Raw genomic sequence first — 15,450 nt, 5'->3', positions numbered from 1 at the left:
TTTGCATTACCTCGGTGACGGTATGTGTATATGTCTCTACCAAAGGAGGTGTGAGGCGCTCCTTCCCTCCGCTAGCCTGCAGGTCACCCTTGGGCAAGGTGTAGCACCTGCAATCAGGGCCACGTGAAGCTATGGGAGCAGGTGGTGGATGGTCGTATGAGCAGTCGGTACAGATCACAATCCTGGTTATGTGACCACTGACCCTAGGCAGACAGTCTCTGAAGAGTATTGATAACGGTTGGGGTCACCCGTCTCGTAAAGACGCTGCCCAGAAGAAGGCAATGACAAACAGTTCCGTGGGGAAATTTACCAAGAACAATCATGGCCATGGAAAGATCATGATCGTCCTCGTCACAAGACACGGCTCAGATGATAATGTCATTGAATGAACGAAAGCATCATGGGATGCTTGGAAAGGTGCTATGTAAATCCAAGTGGAGTAAACTCTACACCAAACTAATGCAAGAGATCCAGAGCCCCACACACAAAATGCTGCAAGGACTCAGCAGGTCAGGCAGCATCTATGGAGAAGAATAAGCAGTCGACGTTTCAGGCCAAGTCCCTGATGAGAGTCAACTGTTTGCCTCTGTAGATGCTGCTTGACTTGCTGAGTTCCTCCAGTTTTTTGTGTATGTTGTCAAACTAATTGTATTCTGATTTACATTTCCTTTTTTTTTCAAAACAAGACCTTTGAAAATCTTTGAAACCATTCACTACTGACATTACACAGCCAATTAAAACAAAGAACATTGCTGAGCACAGTAGCTTGGTGCTATTACAGTCCCAGTGCCCCCGGTTCATCGCCTACCGCTGTCGGGAGAGTTTGTGCGTTCTGTCCGTGACCTCACCGCTTCCTTCCACGTTCCAAAGACGTACAGGTTGGTTCGTTAATGAGTGTGATTGGGCTTACTGTGCCAGATCTCTAAATTATAACGTGTAATAGTTCCCCTTCCAGGGCTCTCTGCTCGCATTTTAAATTCTCTTTTATCCATTTATTGAGCTACAGCACGAACAGGCCTTCCAGACCTTCACTCTGCACCACACAGCAATCCTACCCAGTCTGATCATTTGCCATGACCCACAAACCTACCAATACACCTCTGGACTGTGGGAGAAAACCCACGCGGTCACGGGGAAAACGTACAAGCTCCTCACAGGCAGTGGCGGGAATTGAACCCCAGTTGCCAGTACCATGAAGTGTCACGTTAAACACTGCACTGCTCGCTGGTTACCATCAGCCAACCATCACCAGCTCATGCAAAATTTGCCGGTGTTGCTGCAAGTTACGCAGCATCTGTATTCAACAAGTCATCCCATTCACTGTAGGACAAACTGGCTTTGAATACAAATATCTCCAGACCCAGTCCATTGGCTACAGACTTAGTCTGGTTATTGAAACAAAAATATTTTCTTCCACTTGTGGTTGTTAGTAATCCGTCTGTGTATAATTGATCCACAAACAAGGGGGAACCTGCAGATGTTGGGAATCCCAGGAACACACACAAAATGCTGGAGGAACTCACCAGGCCAGGCAGCGTCTACAGGAAAAAGTATAGTCAACGTTTCGGGCTGAGACCCTTCGGCAGGACTGGAGAGAAAAAGATGAGTAGGTTTAAAAGGTGGGGGCGGGGGAGAGAGATGCAACCAGGTGATCGGTGAAACCTGGAGGGGAAGGATGAAGTAAAAAGCTGGAAAGTTGATTGTTGAAAGAGACAGAAGGTTATGGAAGAAAGAAAAAGGGGGGAGCGACATCAGAGGGAGGTGATGGGTGGGCATGGAGATGAGGCGAGAGAGGGAAAAGGGCTGAGAAATAGTGAAGGGGGCATTAACGGAAGTTTGAGAAATGCCCTCATGCCCTCAGGTTGGAGGCTACCCAGATGGAATATAAGGCATCGTTCCTCCAACCTAAGTGTGGCCTTATCACGACGATGGAGGTGACCGTGGGTGGACACATCGAAATGGGAATAGGAAGTGGAATTTAAATGGGTGGCCAACAGGAGATGCCATTTGCTCTGGCAGACAGGGCGCAAGTGCTCAGCAAAACAGTCTCCCAATCTACGCCGGGTCTCACCAATACACAGGAGGCCACACCAGAAACACCAATCAAAGTAGATAACCCCAGCAGACTCACAGGTGAAGGGTCGCCTCACTTGGAAGGACTGTCCCAGCTATGGAGGAACAGTCTATGTTTCAAGCCTACACCGGTGACCGTCCCGCACTTTCCCGACGCTACATCAATGGCGCTGCTTCCTGCACCCATGTTGAACTCATCGATTTCATAAACTTTGCCCCCAACTTCCACCCTGCCCTCAAATTCACCAACACCTCCCTCCCCTTTCTCAATCTCACTGTCTCTATCTCTGGAGACAGCTTATCTACTGATGTCTATTACAAACCCACAGACTCTCACAGTTACCTGGACTATTCCTCTTCCCACCCTGCTACTTGTAAAAACACCATCCCCTTCTCTCAATTCCTCCATCTCGGCTACATCTGCTCTCTGGATGAGGGTTTTCATTCTAGAATAAAGGACATGTCCTTTTTGAAAGAAAGAGGCTTTCCTTTCTCCACCATCAACACTGCCTTCAACCGCATCTCTTCCATGTCACACACATCTGCTCTTACCCCATCCTCCTGCCACCCTACCAGGAATAGGGTCCTCACCTACCACCCCACCAGCCTCATAATTCCAGCACATAATTCTTCGAATCTTCCGCCACCTCCAATGGGATCCCACTTTCCCTACCCCCCCCCCCATCCCCACTTTCTGCATTCTGCAGGGATCGCTCCCAATGTGACTCCCTTGTCCATTCGTCCCTCCCCACTGATCTCCCTCCTGACATTTACCCTTGCAAGCAGAACAAGTGCTACATCTGCCTCTACACCTCCCCCCCCTCACTACCATCCAGGGTCTAAACAGTCCTTCCAGGTGAGTTGACACTTCGAGGTGGGAGACCGCTTCACCGAGCATCTACCCTCTGTTTGCCAGAGCAAGCAGGACCTCCCAGTGGCACCATTTTAATTCCACTTCACATTCCCGTTCCGATATGTCCATCTACGACCTCCTCTGCTGTTGTGATGAAGCCATGAGGGACAACACCTTATATTCCGTTTGGGTAGCCTCCAACCTGATGGCATGAACATCGGTTTCTCAAACTTCCAGTAATGCTCCCACCACCCCTCCTTCACCATTCCCCTTCACCTTTTCCCTCTCTCTCCTTATCTCCTTGTCCGCCCATCGCCCCCCTCCAGAGCTCCTCCTCCCCCCTCCTTTTTCTTTCCTCCTTGGCCTTCTGTCTCTTTCACCAATCAACTTTCCAGCTCTTTACTTCATCCTGCCCCCTCCAGTCACCTGACCAATCCCTCACCAATCACCTTGTTTCTCTCCGCCACCCCCAGCTAAAAGCTGCTCCACTTTTTTCCTCCAGTCCTGCCGAAGGATTTCAGCCTGAAACGTCGACTGTACACTTTTCTGTAGATGCTGCCTGGCTGCTCAGTTCCTTCAGAATTTAGTGTGTGTTGCATATTATTGATACCTACGAGATGGGATGGGGGGGGGGAGTATTATCTGGTGCTCAATACACTGAGATCAAAGTTCTCAACGCATTACGTCTACTCTTCAATGTACAAGGTCAAAGCTCAGCTGTACCGGCCAGTACCAGAACTGCGAGCAGGTTTGTGTTTTACCTCTTGCCTGGCTGGCTGAGTTCTCCAATTAGTCACACTTCCTTCCCTTTTCCCCACCACACTGAAATTTTAATGTAACTTGAAATATTTATACTATTTTTTTTGGAGATTTCTCTTCCCTGCCCTTGTTTAAGCAGTGTGTAGTGGAGGTACGTCCATACCAAAGGAGGTGCGAGGCGCTCCTTCCCTCTGCTGGCCTGCAGGTCACCCTTGAGTGAGGTGTAGCCCCCTCCCCCCTCCCCACATAAGGAATGGCTGATTGTGGAGGGCAGGATGGTGGTGACCCCTCCCCCCAGGGTCTGCTGCTCTCAGCTTTCCTGATGAGGTTGAGGGTTCAAGGTTCAAGTTGATTTCTCACGTGTACAAAGAAACAGACACCGAGAAATGCGGGGTTTGTTTTAACAAACAACACAGCTGAGAATGTGCCGGGGGCATTCACCACAGGTTCCAGTGCCAATGTAGCAATCTCACAATGCTTGGCAGAGCAACACAAAACACACCGAGCAACAAAACGACAACAGGAAAACAGGCCCCGTTCCTCCCCATCCACATACATACACAGTCCTTTAACCCCCAGGCAGACCTCAGGCCTCCAGCCGACACAGATTCTGACCTGCGGAGACCAAGCTTTAACCTCCCCAGTGTTCCTGCAGAAATTCGCAGACTTGACTCCGGGAGCCAGCAGGCCTCGACTTCCGCTGAGCACTGAACTCTAGGTCTCAGACTCTGGTCTCACTGACTGATGAACCCAGGGGGTTGCTGGAACTCATTCTCTCTGCTTGCAGGGAACTCCAACTCCAGAACAGACCAGCAGCTTGCTCACCTCTGCTTGCAGCCGGTCTGACACTCAAGCAAGGATGCCTCACGCCTGCGTCGTTGGTCTTCAAATACAGAGCAGAGACTTGTTCTAATTCCCTCACGTCCTGGTCCTCAAACCCTAGCCTGACCCCTAACACCCTCTGTTTCCACTCTTCCCCCCCACCCACAAAAAGATTAAACAATTAGAAGTCAAATAAATCTGAGCTGTGACTTGGCAGAGGTCATAGGTCGGTGCCATCTTGGAATTCTTGCTTTGAGAGCTGTTGTCGGATCAGCTCGGTTGAGGTTAGGATTTCTGCCGTGCACAGATAGGGATCGATGCTGGTTTAACATCTAGAGACTGGGCTTTATATTCAAAACTCCCTGATTGAAAGGCAAACAGAAATGATTAAATGGCCTGGAACTTTTTTTCTTAAAAAAAGGTGTAATTTGTACTGGTGAGTGTGAAACTCCCTGATTATCACCAGACCCTGCGACAGAGGGAAATATCCTATCTTACCCAGTGACTCCAACCCCCCCCCCCCCCAGAATAACTAAAACTTAACTGCCTTCTGAATAAATGCCAGTTTACCCAGTGAGTTTTCCCCACCCTCACCCATGGACTTTCTGGAATCCTAGCCCTGGAGATCAGTTCAAATTCTACATAGCTGGCTTGCTCCTTATCTGTTTCTAATACCACAATTGAATTATTTTCTAGTGCCTTATCATCATTGTCATCATGTGCCATGTCCTCTGATGTGGGCAATCATGGTCTTTCTGTGATTTTTCTATAGAAATGGTTTGTCATTGTCTTCCTGCCAAAGGGTCTCGATTCAGAATGGCAACTGTACTCTTGTCTGTAGACACTGTCTGACCTGCTGAGTTCCTCCAGCATTTTGTGTGTGTTACTCCGTCCATAGACACTGTCTGACCTGCTGAGTTCCTCCAGCATTTTGTGTGTGTTACTCTGTCCACAGACACTGTCTGACCTGCTGAGTTCCTCCAGCATTTTGTGTGTGTTACTCTGTCCACAGACACTGTCTGACCTGCTGAGTTCCTCCAGCATTTTGTGTGTGTTACTCTGTCCATAGACACTGCCTGACCTGCTGAGTTCCTCCAGCATTTTGTGTGTGTTACTCTGTCCATAGACACTGCCTGACCTGCTGAGTTCCTCCAGCATTTTGTGTGTGTTACTCTGTCCATAGACACTGCCTGACCTGCTGAGTTCCTCCAGCATTTTGTGTGTGTTACTCTGTCCATAGACACTGTCTGAGCTGCTGAGTTCCTCCAGCATTTTGTGTGTGTTACTCTGTCCATAGACACTGTCTGACCTGCTGAGTTCCTCCAGCATTTTGTGTGTGTTACTCTGTCCATAGACACTGTCTGACCTGCTGAGTTCCTCCAGCATTTTGTGTGTGTTACTCTGTCCATAGACACTGTCTGACCTGCTGAGTTCCTCCAGCATTATGTGTGTGTTACTCTGACCATAGACACTGTCTGACCTGCTGAGTTCCTCCAGCATTATGTGTGTGTTACTCTGTCCATAGCCACTGTCTGTCCTGTTGAGTTCCTCCAGCATCTTCCGTGTGTTACTCTGTCCATAGACAGTGTCTGACCTGTTGTGTTCCTCCAGCATTTTGTGTGTGTTACTCTGACCATAGACACTGTCTGACCTGCTGAGTTCCTCCAGCATTTTGTGTGAGTTACTCTGACCATAGACACTGTCTGACCTGCTGAGTTCCTCCAGCATTTTGTGTGTGTTACTCTGTCCATTGACACTGTCTGACCTGCTGAGTTCCTCCAGCATTTTGTGTGTGTTGCAGATTTTCTCTTGTTTGCCATTGCCACTTTCTGGGCAGTACCTTCACAAGACGGGTGATCCCAGCTATTGTCAATACTCTTCAGAGATTATCTGCCTGGTGTCAGTGGTCACGTAACCAGTATTTGTGACAGATATATAGCTAGTTATTGGTTGATAGACATAAGCACAGAATAGGCCCCTTCTGGCCCTTTGAGCCAGCAATTTCCCAACTTAACCCTTGCCTAATCACGGGACAATTTGTAAAGACCAATTAACCTACCGTGCAGTGCGCCGACGGGCTGTGGGAGGACAGCGGGACCCTCGCGGTCACGGGAGAACGTACAAGCTCACTGCTCATCCCACCAGATCCTGTGACTTTGCTGGGCTTTGATCGGTGCGGCTAAGCAGGTGCTACACCTTGCCCAAGGGTGACCTGCAGGCCAGTGGGGGGGAAGGAGTGCCTCACACCTCCTTAGGCAGAGACATGTTTCCACCTTGCCAGTCGGTCTAGTGCCTACCAGCGCAAAACCACAAGCCTTGTGTTGACCAATAGACTTCCTTGAGTGATGCTGGCTTTTGGCCCGAGGCTTCACTGGGTTTGCCACATTGATCTGTGTGGCTTGTTTCCTCAGTGATGACCTCTGCTAGCTCCACCTCCCCTGGAGAGAGTAGTATATGAACACAGGCCCTCACACACAAAATGCTGGAGGAACTCCGCAGGTCAGGCAATGTCCATGGAAATGAGTAAACAGTCGATGTTTCGGACTGAGACCCTTCGTCAGGACTGGAAAGGAATGGGGTAGGTGCCAGAATAAAAAGGATGGGAAAAGGGGAAGGAGGCTAGCTAGAAGGTGATAGGTGAAGCCAGGTGGGTGGGAAAGGTAAAGGGCTGGAGAGGAAGGAATTTGATGGGAGAGGAGATTGGACCGTAGGAGAAAGGGAAGGGGGAGGTGATAGACAGGTGAGGCCAGAAGAGGTGAGGGAGAAGAGGGGATTTTACTGGAAGGAGAAATTGATATTCATGCCATCAGGTTGGGGGCTACCCAGATGGAATATAAGTTGTTGCTCCTCCACCCTTTCATACAAGAGAAAGCCATGGACCAACAGACTTCCTCTTTCCACACCTAATTTCTTCAGAAGCCATTTTTTTGTTCTTCTGAAACGCGAGGAAATCCTGCAGATGCTGGAATTCCAGAGCAACACACACAAACACTGGAGGAGCTCAGCTGGTCGGCAGCATCTGAGGAAAAGAGTGAACGGTCGACTTTTGGGCCAAGACCCTCCTTCAGGACTGGAAAGGAAGGGGAGGTCAGAGTAAGAGGGTGGGGGAGGGAGGAAGAAGTACAAGGTGACGGGTGAAACCAGATGAGTGTGAGGGATGAAGCAAAGAGCTGGGAAGTCGACTGGTGAAAGAGTTAAAGGGCTGGAGACAGGGGAACCTGACAGGTGAAGACAGAAGACCATGGGAGAAAGGGAAGGGAGAGGAGCACCAGAGGGAGATGATGGGTAGGTAAGGAGATGAGGTGGAAGAGGGAAACAGAAATGGTGAAGGAGAGGGAGGGGGGCAATTACCGTAAGTTTGAGAAATTGATGGTCATGCCATCAGGTTGGAGGCTACCCAGATGGAATATAAAGTGTTGCTCCCTCAAACAGAGGGCAGCCTCATCGGAATGGGAGAGGAGGCCATGGACTGACACGTCAGAATGGGAAGTGGAGGCCTCTCTCCCCATCTCTGGAGACAGTCTATCTTTTATAGACCCACTGATCTCACAGCTACCTCCACTTTACCTCTTCCTACCATGTCACTTGTAAAAATGCCACCCCCTTTTCTCAGTTTCTCTGCCTCTGCCGCATCTGCTCTCAGGATGAGGCTTTTCATTCTAGACTGAAGGAGATGTCCTCCTCCTTTAAAGAAAGGGTCTTCCCTTCCTCCACCATCAATGCTGCCCTCACCCACATCTTTTCCATTTTGCACAGGTCTATCCTCCCTCCATCTTCCTGCTGCCCCCCTGGGGATACGTTTCCTTGTCCTCAGCTACCAACTCACTAGGCTACATGTCCAGCACATAATTCTGTGCATTTCCTGCATCTCCAATGGGATCCCAGCACCAAGCACATCCTCCCCTCCCCACCCACCCCACTTCCTGCTTTCCACAGGGATCGCTCCCTACATGACACCTTGTCTGCTCATACCCCTCCTTGCTAATCTCCCTCCTGGTACTTATTTTTGCAAGTGCCACACCTGCCCCTACACCACCTCCCTCATACAGGGAGGGCCCTTCCGGGCGAGGCTGTCTGCGTGAAGACTCTTCGGTGAAGCAGGCTTGAAGAGCTACGTGGCCTCCCAATTCTGGCCCCTGTACAGCACAGCGCAGGTCCTTTGGTCCATACCACTCCCCTAGCAGATCATAGAAACGTAGAAAATCTGCAGCACATTACAGGCCCGTCGGCCCACAAAGTTGTGCCGAACACGTCCCTACCTCAGAAATTACTAGGCTCACCCATAGCCCTCTATTTTACTAAACTCCGTGTACCTATCTAAAAGCCTCTTAAAAGACCCTATTGTATCCGCCTCCTCCACTGTTGCCGGCAGCCCATTCCACGCACTCACCACTCTGAGTAAAAAAACTTACTCCTGACATCTGCTCTGTACCTACTCCCCAGCACCTTAAACCTGTGTCCTCTTGTGGCAGCCATTTCAGCCCTGGGAAAAAGCCTCTGACTATCCACACGATCAATGTCTCTCATCATCTTGTACACCTCTATCATGTCGCATCTCATCCTCTGTCACTCCAAGGAGAAAAGGCTGAGTTCACTCAACCTATTCTCATAAGGCAACATCCTTGTAAATCTCATCTGCACCCTTTCTATGGCTTCCACATCATTCCTGTAGTGAGGCAACCAGAACTGAGCACAGTACTCCAAGTGGGGTCTGACCAGGGTCCTATATAGCTGCAACATTACCTCTCAGCTTAATTCAATTCCACGATTGATGAAGGCCAATACACCATATGCCTTCTTAACCACACAGCCTAGGACCTGAGGGCACAGACTCAGAATAAAGGGGTGTCCCTTTAGAACTGGGGAATTGGCCAAGAACAGTCCCAAGATTATCACATATATTGGTGAGGCCTCACCTGGAGTGTTGTTGACACTTCTGAGCCCTTGCTTAAGAAAGCATATGCCGACATTGGAGAGGGTTCGATGGAGGTTCACAAAAATGATTCCGGGATTTGAAAGGCTTGTCGTATGAGGAGTGTTTGATGGCTCTGGGCCTTTGCTCACTGGAACTTAGAAGAATGGGGGGGAGGGGGGGGGATCATTGAAACCTGTTGAAAGTTGAAATGCCTGGACGGAGGGGATGTGAGGAGGATTTTTTCTAAGACCAGAGGGCACAACCTCAGAAATGAGGGGTGTTCTTTTAGAATGGAGATGAGGAGTCATTTCTTTCTGGTGAATCTGTGAAACCAAGTTGCCACAAGTGACCGTGGAGGTAAAGTCATTGGGTGCATTATAAGGGAGAAGTTGATGGGTTCATGACTGGTTATAAGGAGAACAGAATAGGGAAAAATAAGCCGTGATTGACAGGTGGAGTAGGATTGATGGGCTGAATGGCCTATTTCTGCTCCTTAATCTTACGGTCATACATTTTCTCAGCAGCTTGGCTAAGCAGTATTGGATTGGAATAAGGATAATGATTTTTCCCATTTTAAATTTACAAGGATGTTGCTGAGACCTGAGTTACAGGAAAAGGTAGAATAGGTTGGGACTTTATTCCCTGGACCATAGGTGAAAGAAATTTGCTAGAGGTATGCAAAATTATGAGGGGTATAAATAGAGTAAATGCAAGCTGGCTTTTTCCACTGTGGTTGGGTGAGACTGCAACCAGAGGTCATAGGTTAAGGGTGAAAGGTGAAAAAATGTAAGGGGAGTTTCTTCACTCAGAGGGTGGTTAGAGTGTGGGACACACTACCAGTGCAAGTGATGGACGTAGGTTCAATTTCAACCCTTAAGAGAAATTTGGATAGGTACATAGATAGGATGGCTATAGTCCTGTTGTGGGTCGATGTGACTAGGAAGAAGTTTGGATAGGAGGGGTATGGAGGGTTAAGGTTCAGGTGTGGGTCGGGGCTAAATAATGGTTAGATGGGCTGAAGGCTCTGCATCTGTACTGTAGTGGCACGTGACCCTAGGACTAACCATTCACCTGCTGTTATTTTTACCTGACCAACTATTTTCAAATGTGCTAACAATACCTCATTCCACCTCTCCCCACAGGGTACGAAGGTGTTCCTGAATTCTTCAACGCCCTGCTGGACCATGTTGAGATGCTGCTACGTGAGCAGGAAAGGAATCTCGATGGAGCCATCGCCGACATCAGTCAACCCGTCCTTCCCAACTGGTTGCAAAGCCCCCAGCAGAAAGACTCGGCCCCCAGCAACCTCAGGAAAGAGCCGTGGACAGCAGAGGAGGCTGTTGTGGGGAAATGGCCCGTGGACTCTCCCTGTTTCTAGGGATTGGTCGCTCAGTCACCCATCCATTGCCAGTCCAGCTGTGAATAGTCCAACCCTCCCAAAGAGGAACTGATTGAGAACTTGAGATATTATTAGAAGTTTTATTATATTTGGCTTGAGAGATTAATGTTATGGAGAGTTTAATTGCTTTGTATGTTCAAGATATTATTGTAGATTAATTTTTTAATAAAATATATTTCAGATATCTCTTGAGTTGTGATAATAAACATAGAATGGATTCTGTTTGTTCAGAATCACCTTTATTATCACGGACATGTTATGAAATTTGTTTTGGGGCAGCAGTATATTGCATCTCATTAAAAATGCCGTGAGTTACAATAAAATATAAAAAGTAGTGCAATACGAGCATAATCTGAGAGCAAAAACTGTTCACAGAGACTATAAACTGCGACATGGTGTTTTAATAAAATTCGTCTAAACTCCAGCACAGAGCCAGAGCTGTCAAACAACATATTAAATTGAATCCCAAGAGGTTGACAATCCCTCTCCTCCTGCAGATGCTGCTCGACCTGCTGAGTTCTTCCAGACCCTTTCCAACCCTCTGAGGTGGAAAATATTTCTCCTCTACCCTCATCTTGTTATTTCCAGAAGTACAATCAAATAAGCAAATTTGTTTTGATTTGGAAATGAGTAATGATTATTGCACTAACTTTAATGGCGTTCTACAGTGCATCTCGGACTAAGCAGACTTACTAATATTGATATTGGTTTGTAACAATAGTTTGAATGTCTACGGCTCCACTGTTCCAATGGTTTTACATGAGCCTCTGTATTGCAGAGGGGTCATGGAACAGGAGTTGATATGTGAGGGTTATGTAATGTATAGATACTGTATGTAGTTGTAGAGACAGAACAAATTGGCAATGAGTATGAACCTAAATGTCAGCGAACCAACAGTTACAAGATGACAGACTTCAGAGAAAGGAAGAGAGACAGCGAGAGGACAGTGTGAACTGGACCGATATGGACAAGGTGGTCACGGACACTAAAGGCCATGTGAGTAACAGCATCAATACACAGTGAGAGCAAAGCTAAAGTGAAAATAACATCATGATGGCCTCAGTCAGGAAAGATAATTTGATAATGTTATTGAGAATGGGAATCGTATATTCAGAGGGTTGAACTGTATTGTAATGCTAACAGTGCGGATGAGGTAAAGAAAGTCTCCACACTTCTTACCTTAATGGGTGCTGGAAAGCACAGTCTCTTAACTCATTATCTCCTGAAAAGCCAGCAAGCAAGACATTCAATGAAATTGTTGCAATTTTGCAAAAATCACCTGAGCCCAAAACAGCTTGTAATAGCTGAGAGATTTAGATTTGACAAAAGGAACCAGTCAAAGGATGAAAGCATTTCTGAATACACCGCAGAACTGCGCAAACTTTCCCAGTACTGTGACTTTAGAGATGGACTTTCTGATGCGTCAAGGGACTGGCTTGTCTGTGGCATCCACAGTCAAAGCACTTGAAAGAGGCTACTGTCAGAAAGAGACCTAACCTTAGAACAGCATTGACCACTGCAATATCGATAGAGGCTACAGCAAAGGATGCAACAGAACTACAGAAAAAGAGCTTAGAATGTTAAACACACAAATTGTCATTGAATGGTGTAAAAAGCCAAAAATGTTATCAATATGGCATATCCTCCCATGATTCAAATGACTGTTGGTTCAAAGAAAAAAGTGTGCGGTAAGTGTCTCAGGCAAGGTCACATCGAGAGTGTGCAAGTCAGACAAAAAGCACAATGAAAGAGAAAAACCACACAGAGTGAAAAGTTTCAAACACAAAACTAAAAAAATGCATAAAGTGACTGAATGTGAAACTGAATCAGACAACACAGAGTCTGGCAAAGGTGAGCTGTCATGCCTAGAACTGTATAGCATTACTGAAGTAGATTGCAGAATCATATGGATCACAGTGGATGTGTCTGGTGTAAAACGAAAAATGGAGCTGTATACGGAGTCAGCTTTGTCTATGATTTCAGGGGCTGAGCACAACAGACTGTTTTCTAAGGCAGCATCAGAAAAGATCTGTGATGCTAAAGACATGCACAGGTGGAAAAAGTGTCTCCCAAAGGCAAACTGACAGTGAATGTGACATATGGAGGCAAAACACAACTGTTAGAGCTTTGTGTTGAAAAGTGGAGGGCCAGCACTTTTGGATGTAAATGGTTGAGAAAATTCCAACTAGACTGGCACACGATCAAAGCTCTCAGTGTGGCATCAACAGGCAACTGCAGCTCAAATGGCAGCACCGACCAGAAACTGGCACCGCAGCTTAATGCTAATGAGAAGGGCACTGGTAAACTCTAAGGCACGAAGGCCAGAATTGAACTGGATGAAGCAGCAACGCCAAGTTTCCATAAAGCACCCAACATCCTAAAGTGGTTGCTGAACTTCACAACTAGGAGGTGTCTGGCATTCTCTCCAAGGTTGAATGGAGCAATTGGGCCACGCCCATTATCCCAGTCAACAGAAAAGGGAAGGCCCGAGACATTTGCATGTGCAGGGACTTCAAAGTCAACCCTGTGCAGTGTTTCCCGCTGTGATTGGAAAACACTTCTGTAACTTTGGCAGACGGGGAGGGGTTTTCAAAGACTGACTTGTCACAAATGGAGACTGAGGAGTCAAGCAGGAAGCTCTTCACAATCAACACACACAGGGGACTATTCCAGTATAATTATCCTGTCTTTGGCATCACATCAGCTCCAGAAATTTGGCAAAGAACGATGGACCAAGTGCTACAAGATATCCCAGGAGCACAATGTTACTATGAAGATATCATCGTGACTGGCAAAAATGATGATGAGCACCTCCAGAACCTCGGTGAAGTGCTCACCAGGCTGAGTGAATGTGGTCTGCGTGTAAAGAGAGAGAAATGTGAGTTTTTCAAGAATGAAATCTAATATTGTGGACATGTCATTGAGAAAAATGGCTTACATAAACTACAAGAGAAGATTGAAGTAATGCTACAGGCAGCCAAACTGAAAAATATGTCACAACTCAGGGCATATTTGGGCCTTGTAAACTAGTACCACCGGTTTTTTTGCCAAACATTACTACAGGGCTGCACTGTTACAGACAGGAGCACAGTGGGAATAGTCAGAAAGATGTGAAAGAGCATTCAAGGAAACAGACTAATAACATCAGATGAACTGCTCACCCATTGACCCGTCTTTGCCCATCAAACTGGAATGCAATATGTCCCCTTTTGGCATTAGAGCTACTTTGTGACACTCTATGAAAGATGGATCTGAGTTACATTTTGTTATGTACCCCGTAACTGGGTCACTTACCAGCAAAGATAGAGAGGTCCGTTGAAGTCTGATGGTACTATTTTTAACAGTATTTATTGATAAAAATACACAAAAATAATATCAATGCAAACATACAGATAATATACATCATCAATACTAAATCTAAAAGTGCGGGTATAATAATAATCAATAAGGAATAGCTCTATCGTTGTCTAGGGGATAATGTATTGTCCGATGGAAATATAAAAGTCACTCAAGTTCATTGAAGCCGCAGCTTTCTGGTTTGAGAGAAAGGCGGGTTAAAACTTGCCCATTCCTTTTATGATGTCAATCCTTCGAGAGTCGTTGGGAGTTGATTTCCCCGTTGTTAGCTAAAAACCGTTCTTCCGTGGTAAAGGCCCACCGATTCCGGGGCAAATGGAAATGGACGCACGTGGCCTTCCCACCGGCTTCCGCTATTACAGGATCACTAGCGTTTCTTCTGGTGCGTCTGAGGGGCTGTTCCCACAGACCCTCTTTTTATCCTGACTCTCAGGGTCTCAGATGTCAATCAGGTCGGGATGATGAAATCCCTCCACCAGCCTCCCCCTCGGTTCATTGCCTGGGGGCTTCGATCCATCGTGCAGGATTCAATACACAATCCCATCTCCAAGAGACAATAGACAATATCAATGGTTCCGCCTTTTCGGAGGCCAGGACACATTCCAAACTCTTTGTGGATTCTGCATGTCTTTCTCTCATTTCCTGGGTCTCCTGAACTGACTTAATAGAGATCTTGCGATTCTCACAAAGGAGGGGGCTACCCCGCACCCTTCGGCCCCTCAGAGCTCAGTGTTACATTAGTAACAATTTACTTCAAGGTTACTGACGAGCACAGAGGGCAACTATGCACAGATCGACCATGAGGCCCTGAGTCTAGTCTGGGAGATAAAGAAGTCCCACCACTTCTTCTACTGACAGATCACTGGCCCTTTCTGTCCATTTTCAGTCCCAGGAAGGGAATCCCAGTAATGACAGTTTGCAATGTTGGGCTCTTTTCCTAGGAGCCCACTCTTATGACGTAGAGTTCAAGAGTACCAAACGCCACAGCAATGCTGATGGCTTCTCAAGTCTTCCCCTGTTGACAACTAAAGAGGAAAACTCTTCATACTGTGACCCAGCAGAGGTGTTCCACACAATGCTGGCAGACCTGCTACCAGGAACAAATTCTGAAACAAAAAAAGGAACAAGGAATGAACTGTCATTGGCAAAAGTCTATGACATCACCAGGCAAGGATGGCTAGTTCAGGGTAATCCTGTGTTTCCTGAGTTCTCTGTGAGACAAGACCAGCTGTCAAAGAACCCTGGTGTGTGGAGCTCATGTTGTGGTTCCCT

The 15,450-nt window shown here is 47.2% G+C and overlaps 1 protein-coding gene across 8 annotated transcripts in view; it reads left to right on the top strand.

Moving 5' to 3' along the window:
* Nucleotides 1–11,005, top strand: part of LOC132402295 (inositol-tetrakisphosphate 1-kinase-like) — a 90,452-nt gene extending 79,447 nt beyond the window's left edge. For all 8 annotated transcript variants that reach the window (XM_059985157.1, XM_059985154.1, XM_059985156.1 and 5 more), the window contains one exon: nucleotides 10,565–11,005. In XM_059985157.1, coding sequence (XP_059841140.1) covers nucleotides 10,565–10,800 — 236 coding nt within the window. In that variant the 3' untranslated portion in view covers nucleotides 10,801–11,005. The remainder of the gene's footprint in view (nucleotides 1–10,564) is intronic.
* The last annotated feature ends 4,445 nt before the right edge of the window (nucleotides 11,006–15,450 follow it).

This window comes from Hypanus sabinus, chromosome 11 (assembly GCF_030144855.1).
Source record: "Hypanus sabinus isolate sHypSab1 chromosome 11, sHypSab1.hap1, whole genome shotgun sequence".
NCBI lineage: Eukaryota > Metazoa > Chordata > Chondrichthyes > Myliobatiformes > Dasyatidae > Hypanus > Hypanus sabinus.
Note: the sequence above shows the minus strand (reverse complement) of the source record. Positions and strands in the feature narration are given on the sequence as shown.